At 34.9% G+C, this 14,108-nt stretch overlaps 1 protein-coding gene across 1 annotated transcript in view; it reads left to right on the forward strand.

Annotated features, from left to right (window-relative positions):
- Nucleotides 1-14,108, forward strand: part of LRMDA (leucine rich melanocyte differentiation associated) — a 690,027-nt gene that overhangs the window by 567,945 nt on the left and 107,974 nt on the right. Inside the window, exon 6 of the mRNA XM_042792209.1 lies at nt 12,484-12,568. Coding sequence (XP_042648143.1) covers nt 12,484-12,568 — 85 coding nt within the window. The remainder of the gene's footprint in view (nt 1-12,483; nt 12,569-14,108) is intronic.

A 14,108-nucleotide genomic window follows, 5' to 3' on the forward strand; every position in this document is an offset into this window, starting at 1 on the left:
AATCAAGGTTCTTTCACCTCTCAGCGTTGCTGTAAGCAAACTACTGTTTGTCTTAGCTTACCTTGAACATGATTAAGCATTGAAACTAATTATTTCATACTTTCCAGGCTGGATTGTCTATCTGTCTTGGATATGTTTCTATGTCTGTGAGAGGAAAGCATAATTTGAACTTTTAGCTGTCCATTTCATCACGATTATGTTTATAATTAGTATGTTTCTAAGGTCTAATTTTAGCTTGGTTTTACTTTCCTTTGGCTTCCCTTGGAGTTTTAAGCACTAAACATGTACAAATCAAGTCCTGCAGGGCACGGTGTGGAAGACTGATGATTTCAGTGAAGGCTTCTCTCCAAAGGGAATAGTTTTTACTAGTAAATCGAGCATCAAATTGTGTTATGTGCATATGTATCAAAAGTTTTCTTTCTCTATAGAGCATGTTTAGTAAATACAGACATGTTCCTGGTTTCACGTATTTAGGAACATACATGTATTTATCAAATGCTTGACAGAAAAGCAGGGCATGGGATGCGTTTTGCAATATACTTTTAACAGGCTTGGTATTCCAGCTCTATTGCTTTTGGTCACAATCTTTCTATTTTGTATCTACTGTAAGTACAGGGATTTGAAAAAGGATATCAAAGACTTTGCTTGGTTTTATCCAAGGGGAAAATTCAGAAGGTTTCATCAACAAGTTTTAACCCCTTCTTCCTCCCCTACTTTCCCCCTTCTCCCAAAATGTAGACTGTATGTCAAGAGGCAAAACAAACCAAACCAAACCCCCTTTTCTTTACACAATTCACTTTAAGCTTTAAAATCCTCCAAAATCCCCAATCTCCCTTTGCAGTCTGGTTCCCACTCTCCAGCTTTCCTCATCTCCCTCTGAAAGAAAAAAGCTCTTCTTTAAGGGACTGATAGGTTGTAGAGCGATGCTTAGCAACAACATTCCTGTGCCTTAAGTAGCTGCAAGCCCCTAGCTGAACCCTTTGATGTGACTGTCAGGGCAGATTTATTTTGTTTTAGCACATTGTCTACTTGTCCAGATGTATCAGGAGATAAAAAGGAGTCATGTTTACACTCTTTTTGGGAGGAGGAGGGGCGGGAGGAGATGTAATTAAATGGCATTTTTGATGAATCTCTGAGAGATCGAGATGAAGAACAGAGGAATTGGCTTCAACATAGAGGGGAAATCCACTTGCCTGCCCTAACACCTGACATTGTAGGAAAATTAAGTGTAAAGCCATAGCACAATGTGTTGATTTGGTTCTGCTGAAGCCTTCGACTGTGTTTTCTCATGTGCTGGCAGTATATGAGAGTCCAAAAAGGCCTATTAGAAAGTAGTGATTGTGCACTGCAGACTCTTTCCTGTGTGTCTTATTTAATAGATTTATTTGTCCAGGTTGAAAATAACTGTGGTTTTCTCTAGAATGTTAATTTATAGATCACATATCCCAGAACTTCTGACTGTGGTAAGTGTCTGTCAGTCAAATACTTAAAAAAAAAAAAAAAAAAAAAAAAAATTGAACCTCAGTGATCTTGGACAAACAAACGTGCAATGTAAGATAGGCCTTGCTGAATTCTCACAGATAACAAATACCACAGATAAATCCATTTTTGTTTATTTACTTTTAACTTGCACATTTAAGAACACCATTCTGAGCTCTATTAATAACCTGTGGTGTGCAGTGACAAGTCTGATTCCAGCATTCAGTATGCTATGGGTATTCCAAGTGAATAAAATGCTAGTTTTAATCTGCTGTTACAAAAGTTACTCTATTTGCATTTTAAATAGGTTACACTACAGCACCCCCTTCTGCCGACTAAGTAGTGTGACAAGAGGTTTTAGCTGCAACCCGGTACCATGACAGAATGAAGCCTTGAAAGCGTTTTTAATCTTCCCATTTCTTAATTTCTGTGCCTTTTGAGCGAGGAGAGCAGTGCAAGTGAACAATAGACATTAAACTACTGTTATCTTATAAATTTTAGAATTTAGTTTTCATTTTTGCAGCATCGCCCACACTTCTGAAAAAAATGAAGCCAGCAAGGGACAGCAGAATGAATAGCAAAGCAAAGTAAACCTCTAACATTGCAAACAATTTTTCTTGGTCAGTGAAACATATACACAGTTCTGCATTTCTCTGATTGTCATTGAATGTGTTTGCAAGTGATGATATTATGTTACTGATATAATTTATGGAACAGCCTCAGAGATTCCTATCCAAAAAAAGCAATTTACTTTGCTGATTCTGTGTTCATTTGTGAAGAATCTATGGACATCAGATTTGAAAACAAACAAACAAACAAACAAACCAGGTATAGAAGTTCTGAATCATCTCTATTTCAAAATACAGGTCTATGAAAAGTAAGAAATTACTGTATTGTATGTAATATGTATTCGAGTTCCTCATCTGTGTTTATATGTAGCTTGTATACTGTTGCTATGCCACAGCATAGCATAAATCTCAGCAATTACTCCTATAGTGCTGTGTTTTGTAGTTGTGATATAAGTGGTTGAAAAATATTGCAGGGAATGACTGAAGGAAACCTGGAATCTAATACATTACCAGTGTACTTCCCTTCACATGAGTGATTTACCTATGTTTTTTCACCTTCTCTTGAAGTTGTAATATCTAAAAACTTGGTATTGTTGTTTCACTCCTTCAGGGCTGTTGGGCTATGAGTGAAATGCAATAAATGGCATGCTTGGGCACTGGTGAGGTGGAAACTTAGAAAAAGGATAGCATCTGCTAGCACCTAGAAGTTAATTTGAGGCTGGTTTTACAAGACACTTCAAAGAATAGTTGTTTATGACAACTCAGAATTCTCTAACAACAGTTGCAGAGTTTTCTGATTTGGGGTATGATAGGTTTATTAATATTTTTTTTTTCCCCATGGACTTTATTTTACTAGTATGTAAGCCTATTGAGTCCTACATACTGTAAATGAAAAGGAGTTAGCACGTGTGTTCCCAGAAGGTGAAGAAGGTAAAGATGCTTGTAAAGAAATGCAAGATAAAATGTATACTTCTTGCTTGGATACTTTCCCAAACTGAGACCAGGAGTCGAGGCCGGGATATTTTCCTTTATCGTTTTATACTTTTGGGTGTCTTTTGTTGATTTCCTGATTTTCATTAATACTGATCAAAGAGAAGAAAAAGCATTCAAAAACCTATTTTAGACATGAGTGTGATTTAGCAAATTTGAATTTATTTTGTAGTGTGATTTTAAATGGATTTATTCTTATTTTAAAACCTAGCATTAAGTTTTACAGGGAATAGATTGCTTGTTGGATTATATTAGTAGGTATTCCTTTCATTCACTGTTGTGTTGCTAGAATGTTTAAGTGCTCCTTTAGGGACAGATCCTGTTATCTACCATAATGAAAGATACTGAGCCACTTGAGCGGTAAAGCTTAACTCATCACAAATGAAAATATTAGAATCTGATATATGATTAGAGAGGTGATAACAGTGAAGTTACTTTTTCTTCAACTCATTAAACTGAATGGAGTGAGCAGCAGAATCTTATATCTTTCTGGTTTTAAATGTAGGTAGCTAAGACACAATTTTTTAAAAGATACAAAGCAAATACCATGCAATAAGAAGTCACTTTTTTTTTCTACTGAGCTTGAAAAAATAGTGTTAAGAAGATGCTAAAATTCTTGTCTTTTCACTGATATAAATTAAAAAAAAATGGTCTTGGAAGTCAAAAAACCTAACACATTTTTGTATGCTATATGTTACAGTAGAACAAATCAATTCAGACTCTTTAGATGCCGTCATTGCCTTGTGATTATATTTGCGTAAAGTCTTGGAGCCTTTGATCAAAGAAAGGCATTTGTGACTAGGTCTAATCCAAGCTCTTTAAGGTGTTTAACATGTGTGGGAGGGGGAAGAGGTTGATAACAACTGTAATTTAAATTTAGTTATGCTGAACTTTTGTTTTGAAAAGATTTCTATTATACACTGCTTCCTTTTCCATACAGAAGATGGATCATTGAGTAAACCTAAAAGGGAAAGAGGATATGGGAGGAAATGGGTGGGGACTTGGAATTAATCTTCTGAAGAAAAATGTTTGATCAGTGGGTACGAGAGGATGAAAACCTCTGATGTTGACAGCAGGCAACTTTCTGACTAGTGTTTGATTGACAACTTTGATGCTCTAGTGGGGAGTGAGTGTCCAGCCGTGCTCAGGCATCCTCTGTCTGTGGGTGGTAGTGTTAATAATGTGGCAACTGGAAAGATTAATTGTGGACAAACAGCAGGATTACGAGGAGGGCTTCACAGGTCTAAAAGGAACAGTGGTAGAAAGGCCTCTGATCTCTCATCCCAGAAGGAAATTAGTTAGGGCAGACTGGAGCAGGCTTTAAAAAACAGGGGGGAGGGGAGAAGGGGAAGATGGAGTAATGGGAGAAGGGAAGCATTTAGGATATTAAAGCAAAATGAAGAGGATATTGAAAAAGGTCATAAGGGGATGGGGCCAATGTTCTTGAAAGACCTTAATACACTACATCCTCTTACAGTACATGCCGAGTTCAGCTTGTTTTACAGGGAACTGCAAAGTGACATTTGCAGTGGATAGAGCTGCCACAGTAGGTAAAACCTGTTACTTGTTTTCAAAATGAACCTGAATATAAACTCAAATTACAAATTTTCAAGGGTGTTTAAATGCAAAATACATATGATAGAGTTTACTTAAGATGTTTCTGCAAGTTACTAGCTGCTGTGTGTTTTACTTCCCACCCTTTTTGGTAGAGGTAGGGATTTTGCCAATAAATTCTGTGTTACCATTAAAGAGGCTATTCATCATGCTTACTAATGTTATTAATCAAGATACACCACAGTACTCTTAAAATGAGATCATTATGATAAATCATGTATGACATGAAAAGACTTTATTCCTTTTAAGTGCAATTTAGACTGTAATTTTTTTCCTCATTTATGATTCATGGGAGAAACATGGATAAAATTCCCTTGCACATTTACACCTTATCTTCAGTAATAATTCAAATCTGCTCTTAGATGAAAATTCAAGGTCTGATTCACCAAAGCTGAATGCCAGCTCATTATTTTCTGGCATTCAGTAGTCCAAAAATAATGTCCATACATTAGGTACTTTTCACAATAGTTGAATTTGGCTGCACACCAGACATATCGATTACACTCAATTAAACCTAAATGCATAAGAATTATCTGATATTCATTTACATTTTTGATCCAGTTGCACCCTGCTTTCAACCTTGCAATTTAACATTAAGTGAAAACCAAAAGGTAAATTCAAGTGAGAAGTGATAATCTCTTGTATATGAGAATAAGGGAAATATATTCTGAAATGCTTTGAATCCTTTTAAGCTCCACTACTTCTGTTAAATAAGCAAAATTCTCTTGCCTTTTCTTGTTAAAGGAATTAGAAGGCCAACCAAAATGTAAGATCACTGTTCTCCTTGTCATCCTAGTACTACAATAATTTGGCATACTCTATTAATAGCATCAGATATGAAAATAGGCTGCTAAAATGTTTGGAATGAATATTTGCTAAGTTCAAAGTTGCAGTCCCGATTATGACTGAAACACTTGTGTTATTTATTAAATTTTAAAATGTCTGCAATGGGTTGCAGTATTTTTTGCTAACATAGGTATAAATACTAGTTACATTTTTGTTTATTCCTGTGTTTAGAAATACAAAAAGGAAATGTCTAGTAGAGAGATTTAATTTGGAAAGCAGAGTCATTTAAATTTTATTGTTTCTCAAACCATGATTCAAAGAGGATTGGCTTATCTGAATTACAGTTCCCCCTTTACTTCCTTCAGCAGCTGAAAGTATTTGAAGGAATGTCTGCTGTTGCCAAAAATAGCAGACCATTTGTATTTTTCAAACATTGGTCTCTACAAATTTGTTTCATTGCAGCAGATGTACAGTATATCTTGATACTACACAGGATGTTCCCTTACTAGTATCATCCAAATATTGGGGGGGGTTATTCCTTGAAAAGTGGAATTCAGGGATTAAACAAATGAAACTTTTCTTCAGTCTAATTAGATTCCCAGGCTCTTGAGAGTCAGTTGCCAGTGTGTGGATGACTCCATTTTCTTCTAAATGTTACAAAGTGTTTTTATTTTCCTGGTTTTTTTTTTTTTTTTTTGGTCCCTTCAAGCTTTACTTTGTGTTTGCATACTAGAAAAACATTTGTCATTTCTACATCATGATAAAAGTTATGCATTGGACTTAGAAGGTCAGACTCTTGATGATTTTTTGAAAAATTATTTTTGCATTATATTCGTAAACAAAAAAAAAGCATAAAGCCAAAAAGTCCCTTATCCTACCACTACCTGCCCTTAAGTTTCTTTATTGTCTCATGAATTTTATTTATTATTAATACGTAAAAAACTTGGGGAAAAGACTCCCTATAATTTCCCTAGGAAATTCTTTCTAATGAGATACTTTTATAAAAATAAATTAAAATGGCATATTAGTTCAGAGGAAGCAGATTGTGTTTGTCTTCTTTATTAGGACTGGTGAAATTACTACTTCTAATTTTCTTAAAAATGGCTACTGATGAAAGAAAGTAATTCAGATCTTTGTTACATTCAGCAAAATATGAGAAGCACAGTTTAAGGCATGAGATTGAGACTAAAGTGGGTGACACCTTTTTCCTCCTCACGTTTCATCCAATACTCATCTGGTCTGTTCATCTATTTTTCAGTACTGTGGTCAAATCTCTAAAACCCAATTTTAAAATAAATCACTATTACTGTTGCAGGTTAGGAGGTCGTCTCACTAAACCTGTAGAGATCAGGCAAGTTATGATAACAACACACATTTGTTTCTTCCTCTCCTCTTTAATTAAAGTGACTCTAATTTGTGCTGGAGATTTAGAAAAGGCAACTGATAATTCATAGTTAACTATGCTTGGCTGTGAAGCAGAGGAATAGGGAAATCCCATTTTTTCAAGGACAGCTGTCTCTCCATGTAAACTTGCTGAGCCAGCTGTTGGTTTTCCAGAACTTAACAGTGTGTTGGGATCGGTTGTAAACTCCAGCTGGCCCATTTGAGACCTCTAGCCTAGTTCACAGCTAGGGAAAGGAAAGCAAGACCTTTTGTAGCCTGACATATATAGTGGTGCTGTCAGGTCCTGCTTTTGCATATTTTCTAGTCTCTCTTTATCCCTTTCTTTCACTGGCTGTATAGTTCCTGAGTTCATAGAAAAGCAAATACTTTGTAAATAAAGCTGTTCTTCCCTAACCATTCCTTAGGACGGAATGGTTAAAGACTTGGTGTATTGTTGCTTTCTGTAATATTTTCTGCTATCATGAGTCAAAGACCTCACAGTGAAATCAAAGCCCCATTGTGCTTGGTGCTCTGCAAACTCATGGGAAGAAACAGTCCCTCTAAAGTACTGTTTTAATATTCTTTGCAAGCATGTCATAAATTAAACCCAAAATTAATACATTTAAATCTTTTTCTGTTGTTAGACAGTGTTGCTCATTGCACAATTATGCATGATTTGTATATATATATATATTTAATCTATAAACAATTAATTTCTGGTTAGTTCTATCTAAAATTTTGGGGGAAAAAATCTTGAGGAGGAGTTCCATGGAAATTTCTGTACATTTTTTCACAAATATGAACAAGTCATGTTGGTTCAATATACTCACAGGTTAAGACATGCGAGTTGCTGCCATCAGTGTTACAAAGGGATTGAATCGACACATCCCTGATGTATTAGTACACAAATATTTAAGCAAGTTTTTGAATTATTTATGAATGATTGAAGACTGTTGCCATTGTCTCTCTTGGGGAAGATATATATGCTCAAGAGATCCAGAATGATTCCTTAGCCTAAGTAGAAGTTTATGTGGACATTTCTTAAAATTATAATAAGCCATATATCTGTTAAAGTATGTTTAATTTTATGCAATGAGTGCATTTGAGACAGAATAAGCTTATCAGGAAAATATTACTGTTTGTTTACATAAAAAAAAAAAGTTTTTCAAAAGCAAGTATGAGTTGATCCTATAAATTGGAACTGTACCACAGATTGTCCCATTAATCATATACCTTTCTGGAGAAATATTTTTGTCAGTTTAAAAGCTGATGATGCAGTGATTTCCTTCACTCTTAATTGTAGTTTCCCTGTGGATATATTAAAAATCTTTTGAAATAAATCATACTTTCTTACTAAATACAAGTTTTGCATCTGATAGCGTGATTAGGTACCATTGGGCTGATAACTGCAATGTCACAACGTTGTTTTCCATTTTTATTTGAATGTAAATCATTGAATGAGAAGCAACAAGCTTTCAAATTGCTAAGGTCATTTCTCTGTGACCTTACTAGATGACTTTGACAGGTGTTAAAACTATGATGAATGAAAATAAACAACAGTGTCACAGAACACAAGATTTCTTGATAATTGTGGGTCATACTTAGAGAATGAGTATCATGCTGTCCCCAAGAAATTTGCCTCTTCATCAGTTCCCAGAAAAAAAAATGAGTCATACTCTGAAATGCTGAAGATCTGAGATATTTCCATACTAGATGAGAAACATGTTGCAAAGTAGAAATCCTAAACACTTAAAATCTTTCTGAAGTAACAGATACAACAGAACCCTTAATCTGTGTCTTCAGCTCTACAGTAAATAATATTTTCTTAATTATTTTATTTTTTACTACCACATGTCATTCTGCACTCTACCATCTCACTTTTGGATGATCTCTTGATCAAACTAAGATTTCTCTCTGTGACGTCCTTTGAAAATATTTTGGAATTATATGTATCTAGCAAAGGAAATCTTCCTTTGTATGTAGGTGTGTAATGATATAATTTTACTTATCACATCTTTCCATAAGTGCACTGTATATCTATTGAACCCTTGTGAGGAACATGCCAACATGCTGCTTCTCTTCTTGTATTGTAAAATTTTTCAAGTGTAATACATTAATGGCTACTACAGTTACTGATGTGTATAGGTGTGTAAAGAGTTTGTGGCATGCCTTAGAAATAAGGGTAAATATTATTAGAGAAATAGTTGGTTGCAAATACAACCTATGTGACACAGATAGAAGAATATAAACTATCAACAGGTATTAATGATATTCCATTACAGCCAATATAGCCTAATATCAAGCCACATCTTACTCATCAACAGAAAGTAAAATTGCCTCAGCAATAACCATTGCTTTATTTAAAATTACTTAAAGTTTAGGTTTGGGGGGAGTTTTTTTGGTTTTTGTTTTTGGTTTTTTTTTTTTTTTTGGTTGGTTGGTTGGTTGTTTTTTTTTCCTACTGTGGCCTCTACAGTATCTATAATTTTGATGAACATGGTTTGAAAATCTGAATCTCTTTTATAATCTGTCTATTTAGTATCAGGTACAACAATTCTTAGCTCAGACAAAACTTACAGGTTAATATGAAGACAGAGATACCTCAATTTAGCAAATGTTTGGTTATGTGGATAGGTTGTGAGGAGCCAACTTTATTGGCCTTGTGACTTTTATACCTTGCACTATGATACACTGTAAAACTTGGATGACTTTTATGCTTGCAAGAATACACGATTCTCCTGTAATAATTCTGTTAGAATTTCTTTACTGAGCTATTCAGTGACCTGTTCCTATAAAACTGAAGTTACCACCAATTTTAACCAGCTTCCCTCAAAGCTGTTTGTATTTGTAGTTATTTTCCACTGCAACAAGAACTGATGAATATGTCACCAACACTTGAAAACATAACTGTCACGTGCCAATGCTGTCACTGTCAAAATATTCCAATGAATATTAAGAATAATACAATCTATACAAATCTCTTTGGAAAATAGCTTAGGGCCAAACATCAGTATGTGGTAGGGAAAACAAATAGTTGTCTTTCTGCTGGTGCACAGGCTTACTCAGAAATGTGATTCAGAACTCCAGCTACTGTTCATGCAAAACAACTGGATGATATTCCATCAAATTAAAGTTGCTCCAACTGAATGTTTAGCTAAAAGGTAATGAAAACTATTCTATATTTGACAGGGAATTATATACTGTACATAAAATAACAGCAAAACACCAATAAACAAACCCTTCTGCTCTTGCTTTTCCTAAAATTGGAAATAAAGCTAAATTGCCCCTTCACTCCAATATCCTTTTTAGAAGCTCTTGAATTTTGCTCACTCAGTGGTATGTTGCTGAAAAGGCAAAGTCTCTTCCAGTAATTTTAGGAAAACCTATCATCAAGCTGTCAACAGTCTAAATTGAGATTAAAAGTACCAAAGAGAAACCATCACTATTATCAGAGGCTCCAATAAGTACACTTGAATAGGCAGATAACATCAAAAGTGTACAGTGAGACCACTTATTCCTCCAGCTTTTGGAGTGATCTGCAGGGATGAAGTCCTATGTTAAATAGTTGGTGACATTTTTCTTCTTGTCTTAGAACAACTCTGCCCAAAGAAAACAAATAGTTGTGAACGGATGCCTGTTCTTGGAATTCTTTTCGGATGTCACATTGCTGGGTTTTAGGGGAATCTATCTTATCCTCTGAGATGTTATGTGCCCTTAGCTCATACTGGTCTTCAGAGGGAAGATTTCCAATACTTCGTAGTCCAGGGTAGATTGAGCTTCATGCTTATAGTTCACTAAAACCAAAGTATTATTCACTCTAGCTGATGATGAGAGTTGTGTCTATAGCATTATCTCTCTGAAAAGGAGGTACCCTGAAAAGGGTATATTACCACTGGTGAGTCAGTGAAGGCAGGATTTTCTAGATTTTTATTCATATTCAATAAATAGCATCCTTGCTGTTTAGGCAAACCTGTCTCTATTAAGGTGTTTATTTTGATGCATGATTCATCTTCCTGTTATGACCTGAGTTTTGCTAGGGACAAAAACGGGACTATAACTATGGCCTGACATAGAAATTGACAGCTGGTCTCCAGAGCAAAAGCTTAGTATGTTAATCTACCCAGTTATTTACCTCTTAACATTTTAATATCTATCATCTAGGAGTCCAACAGCTATGACAAAGAAGCTTTCTAAGTTACAGCCTTCAGCAAACTATTACCATGATTAGTTTTCATTATTGTGGATTTCTGATTGCTGTTCTCAGGTTTAGTCTGACAGTTAAAATTTGAATTAGTGTTGAAGCTTTTTCTTCTCCAAAACATTATAGTCCTATTTTATATTTTTATCTTAACCCAATATTGTGAATTGGGTTTTGAATTAATTTCAATTAAAAAAATTCTAAATTTTGAGGATATGATTAATTACAAAATCAGACATAAGATCGAGTTAGATTGTTTTGACTTTTGCAGCTGGTAAGCCAATATATCATTAGGGAAAAACCTGTATAGAAGATAGCAATTATTTTTTCAAGACTTCCTTTAGTAAATTATCATGAGATTCAAGAAATAGCTTAGCTTTTTATTTCTTGTCTTTATTTGCCTTTTCTATTAGAAATTATCATGTAATTTCTAGTGAACACTGTCCTTTCTGTATTTCATTAAAACCCATCATCTTTTTATGCAGGTTGCAGTGGGTAGATTGCAAACACTCCTGAGCAAACTCTATACCTGAAACTGGACATATCACTACCATGCTCTCAACCCATCTAATTTAAACTGAATTGTAAAAACTGTGATGACGACTCATATTCACCAACACATTCCTTTATTTTCATATCTCTTCCTATCAATGTAACACTGCTGCTCTATGACAAAAAAAAAACCCCAAGATGGTAAATGTGGCTTTGCTTGGCTTTATATTGCTCTTTCCTGCAGCTGAAACATCCAACTGGATGAAGATTGGTTTACTGTGAAGTATAGCTCCATAGTCTAATCTTTTTAAATTGGAATCGTAGGATCTTGAAATTTTTGTTACGGGGGAAGGTTTAGATTTCCTTTCTTCTCCCTTAACATTTTGCTTTTAAGGGTTCTGAGCAAGTCGTCCTGGTACTTCCTGAAATGTATTAGACTTATGGTGTGGGTTTTAAGTGTTTATTATTAGTAATTCTACATACTTGTCAACTTTTTTGCATTATAGGCATTATAATTTTTAAGAGATCCCTTCATTTAGCTCACAGGACAGTGGAAAAGCAGAATAATTTTTTTGTTTAGTTTTGAAAAGTATGGTATATTATCCCAGCATTATGTTTTCTGTCTCCTTTCTTATATGTGGACTTACTCCTAACTTCGTTCAGGTAAATATTAATCTGTTTCACCAATAAGAACATTTTTAACATTGCTCAAAGATTTTGTGATAAAGAAGGTAATTTTTTGAAGTGGTGAGCTGTATGAAAATGCTCTTTTAGTAACGATACCTAATATAATTGTGAGTACAGCTATGTTGAAGGATTGCAGGAAGCCTTAACAAAAACAAATTAATTCTCCATGGCTGGTGACTCTGTGCACCTGTAACCACATCATAGCACTCATCCTGCAGGTGCATCCTCTTTGCATAATCATTGACTTTCACTTGGAGTACTGACAATATTTGTTCTATCACACAGGCTTCCAGTGATGCTGCCTCTGTCTCTCCAGAGATTCACTATACACCTCTGCCTTTGGGATCAAGAGACCTCACCAATCACAGAGGTATGAACTGAACTATTATTGGTATGAACTGCTCCAAGGTGAGAAGCTTTGCTGTAAGGCCTTCTCTGTATTTGTTACTGCTGCACTGGCACTTTACAGAGAACACTGTGCCTTTCAAGCGCTAGATGAGAAAACCATACCTGTTAGGACTACAGATTTTAGCTCATATTAAATAGGATTTAAAGGCAGTCTGTTGGGAAAACAAATAAATCTATGGACAATAACATTCAGTGATATTTTTTGTGTGTGAGAGAGAAAAATGTAAAGAGATTAGAGTACTTAAATATTGCTAAGTAGATGATTACAGGCAGCATTGGTGATTTTGAGAGAATTTGTAAACTTTCTAATATTTGCAAAGAGAGAACTTTTTGTCAGTTTAACCATTTAAGGCTATAATTTTGAAATGTTAACACATTTTCGTAGCAATAAAAAAGGATTCTTCTCTGTTTTTCAACATTAAAGGTGGATCAGCATTCAATTTCCTTTTTTACCAGCCCTTAGAACTTAAAAAGCACCTTGGGCAAATTCTCACATTCCTTCTGCATACCTGTGGAGCAAAAAGCTCAGGGAACAGGTGAAAAACTGAAGTAGTCAGCAAGGATGATTTCCAAGCTATTTTACCTTTGTTCTAAAAAGGAGAAATTTATGAAGCATGCATTTTTCAGCTTTAAACTGGAGCAACAATACTCTTATTTATTTCCCACATTACACATTGTTTCCCTGTAAACCATTTGTGGAGAGGCAGGTTTTGTATAGCATACCAGAATCAGTCAGTTTTACATTTATGAATTGATGGTAGCTTAGTTTTACTGTATGTTCAAATTCTGCAGCGCTGCAGAAGATTGGGGCAGTGCTAGTATAAAGCCTTATTACTTGAAACCTTTTGAAACAATCAGGCAGGCAGTGCAACTGAACAAGTGTCCGTGATTCAGGTGGGAAGGATGAGGAAGGCAACTAATTGGACTTTAATTTGTTCCAGTCTATATCACTGTCGTTGTGCCAGGGCTAAAGATGGGTGTGAAGCTGCATCCTGGTCTTGGTGTAAATTGATATAGTGTACTGGAAATCAGATGTCCTGAAGGTGCTGTAGTGTGTTGTGTTCTGACACTAAGTTCATGGTAACGAGTACTTTTTAAAGAGAAAGGACCAAACCAAAATCCTGGGTTTTGAGCACAAACCCGCTCTTAAGAAATTAATAAAAAAAAAACAGACCCAAAACAAAACAACAAAAAAAAAGAAACAAAACCAACCAAACAAAAAAAACCCAAACCAAAACAAATAACAAAAACAGAAACAAAAAAAAAGCACAAAAACCAAAAAAACCCACCAAAAACAAAAAACAACAACAAAAAAAAAACAAAACAAAAAAAAAAAAAAAAAAAACAAAATAACTGCAACCCACTGCCCCTCTAATTCCCAAGACATATATTGTGGCTTTGATTTTCAGGTAAGCATATTTGCTTTGAATTTGGATTTCTGGTGTTGGATTAAATGGCTAGGGTCTAGTAAGACAATAGGTAGAATGACAGAATGTTGTAAG

This window comes from Tyto alba, unplaced genomic scaffold (assembly GCF_018691265.1).
Source record: "Tyto alba isolate M040663 unplaced genomic scaffold, T.alba_DEE_v4.0 Super-Scaffold_1, whole genome shotgun sequence".
In the NCBI taxonomy this organism is placed as follows: Eukaryota; Metazoa; Chordata; class Aves; order Strigiformes; family Tytonidae; genus Tyto; species Tyto alba.